This window comes from Fonticula alba (assembly GCF_000388065.1).
Source record: "Fonticula alba strain ATCC 38817 unplaced genomic scaffold supercont2.4, whole genome shotgun sequence".
Classification (NCBI taxonomy): domain Eukaryota; order Rotosphaerida; family Fonticulaceae; genus Fonticula; species Fonticula alba.
This window is the reverse complement of record NW_009242974.1, coordinates 850,171-851,965: the sequence shown is the minus strand read 5'-3', so window position 1 is coordinate 851,965 and position 1,795 is coordinate 850,171. Positions and strand designations below refer to the sequence as shown.

The window sequence follows — 1,795 nt, the reverse complement described above, 5'->3', positions numbered from 1 at the left end:
CCCCCCTTGTCCTTGAGTCCCTTGCCCCTTTCCTTGTCTGTATCCGATGGATCGTCCCGGCACGTTGCCTGCCCCTCCCAGCAGGGCCGGGCGGGCAAAATACAATACACCCCCCCGCTGCCCGTCTTCTGTCGATGAAGGCCGCCATTCTGCGCGCGCAGAGAATGACCGGGGCGTCTTCTGCTCCCCCCCCTTCGCCACGCCTCGACACTACACACATGAAAGGGCGGGGCGCGCCTGGGTATGTGCATTTTCCGGGTGCATTTTCGGCCGCGCACCTGTTCGGCTGTGATTGTGAGAATGGACGCGCCGGGAGGGAGGGCGGGGCAGGCGTCGTCCGGTCGGCCACTCACTTGCGGAATAGAGCCAGCAGGTAGAGGAACAGCATGACCAGGTCCGAATACAGGAGGATTGCCCCGAGGACCCACTCGTTGTGGTCGGACAGGCGCTCCTGCACGAGCTTCGTATCGATGACCAGGTAGATGCAGAGGATGATGACCATGATGACACACACGGCCACATGGGTGCCATTGGTGTACGGCATGAAGATGAACATGAAGACAAAGCAAATGAGCAGCGCCGACAGGCAGGCCAGGCTGGCAGGGGGGGCAACCCCCGACACGGGAGGGACATGCGGACGTTAGCCGAGGCAGCGAGGGGCAAGATGCAGCGAGGTAGACGCGAGGGAAAGGGGGAGGAAGGGGAGCAGCAGCAGCAGCAGCAGCAGCAGCAGAGAGGGGCAGCGGGAGAGGGGCGGCCACGGCACAGAAGGGGCGCCAGCTCGGCCGCGCTCGCGGACGTACATGGGGTACAGGATGCCGAACTCGATGCGCGTTTGGAGCGTAAACATGGTGAGCGTGAGGAAGATCGTCGTCAGGGCAATGAGCGCCTGGAAGACGGTGATGATATCGTAGAATGTGGAGATATAGCCGACGAAGATGCCCATGCATACGGTGAAGATGAACAGGAACACCAGGTTGACGATGCGCACGCGCGACACAAAGTGCAGGACAATCAGCGACACGATGGCCACACCGAGGAAGACATAAATAATCCAGTAGCTATGGCCGCCGGGGCGAGGGGAGCACAAGCGGCGAGTCAGGGGGCTGGGCTGTGGCTCGGGGGAGGGGTGGCAAGTCGGGGGACGCACTTCTCATCGACGAAGCTGTTCAGGCCCTCGATCAGGTAGAAGAGGGACCCGATGCCGGCCGTGAGGGCCATCTGCGCAAAGAGGGTCAGGTAGACCTTCCGAAGGAAGACTATCCCGGCGAGCGGCGGCCGACAGGCAGACCGGCCGAGGGTGGTTAGATCCGGGGCGTGGGGCGTGGGGCGTGGGGCGTGGGGCGAGCGTGTGCCGTACCATGGCGCTGCTCAATGGCCATCATCATGATGGTGATCTGCTGCTGGACGATCTGCTCCTCGATGTCGTGCTGCTGCGGCGGGTACACCGGCGGGTAGGCAGACTGGGTGGGGCGTGCGTGCGTGTGTGTGTGTGTGTGTGTGAGAGAGAGAGAAGAAGGGGGGAGAGCCGGGGAGGGAAGGGTCAGCGGCTGCGGTACGTCGCGCGTGAGGCAGGGCCTCCACAAGCCGGAGGCAATCGACGCACGGGGGAGCTCGGCGGATAGGGCTGGCCGGCAGGCGGGTACGGCTGACCAGCCGGCGGGTAGGGCTGGTTCGGCGCATCGGAGTAGTATGGTGGCGGAGCATCCCCAGGCTGTTGGCCGTGGGGGTAGGAGTCAGGGGCACCCATGGTCTTCGGGGCCGGAGAGGGGCGCAGCCGGGTGGGCGGGCGGGC

The 1,795-nt window shown here is 64.5% G+C and overlaps 1 protein-coding gene across 1 annotated transcript; it reads right to left on the bottom strand.

Annotated features, from left to right (window-relative positions):
* Nucleotides 1-228: 228 nt before the first annotated feature.
* Nucleotides 229-1,792, bottom strand: H696_02716 (hypothetical protein). The gene is made up of 5 exons (XM_009496622.1): nucleotides 1,607-1,792; nucleotides 1,361-1,463; nucleotides 1,151-1,259; nucleotides 804-1,061; nucleotides 229-596 (listed from the first exon to the last, which is right to left on the bottom strand). The coding sequence occupies exons 1-5, from the start codon at nucleotides 1,748-1,750 to the stop codon at nucleotides 350-352; spliced, it is 861 nt and encodes a 286-aa protein (XP_009494897.1). The 5' UTR covers nucleotides 1,751-1,792; the 3' UTR covers nucleotides 229-349.
* Between the last annotated feature and the right edge of the window lie 3 nt (nucleotides 1,793-1,795).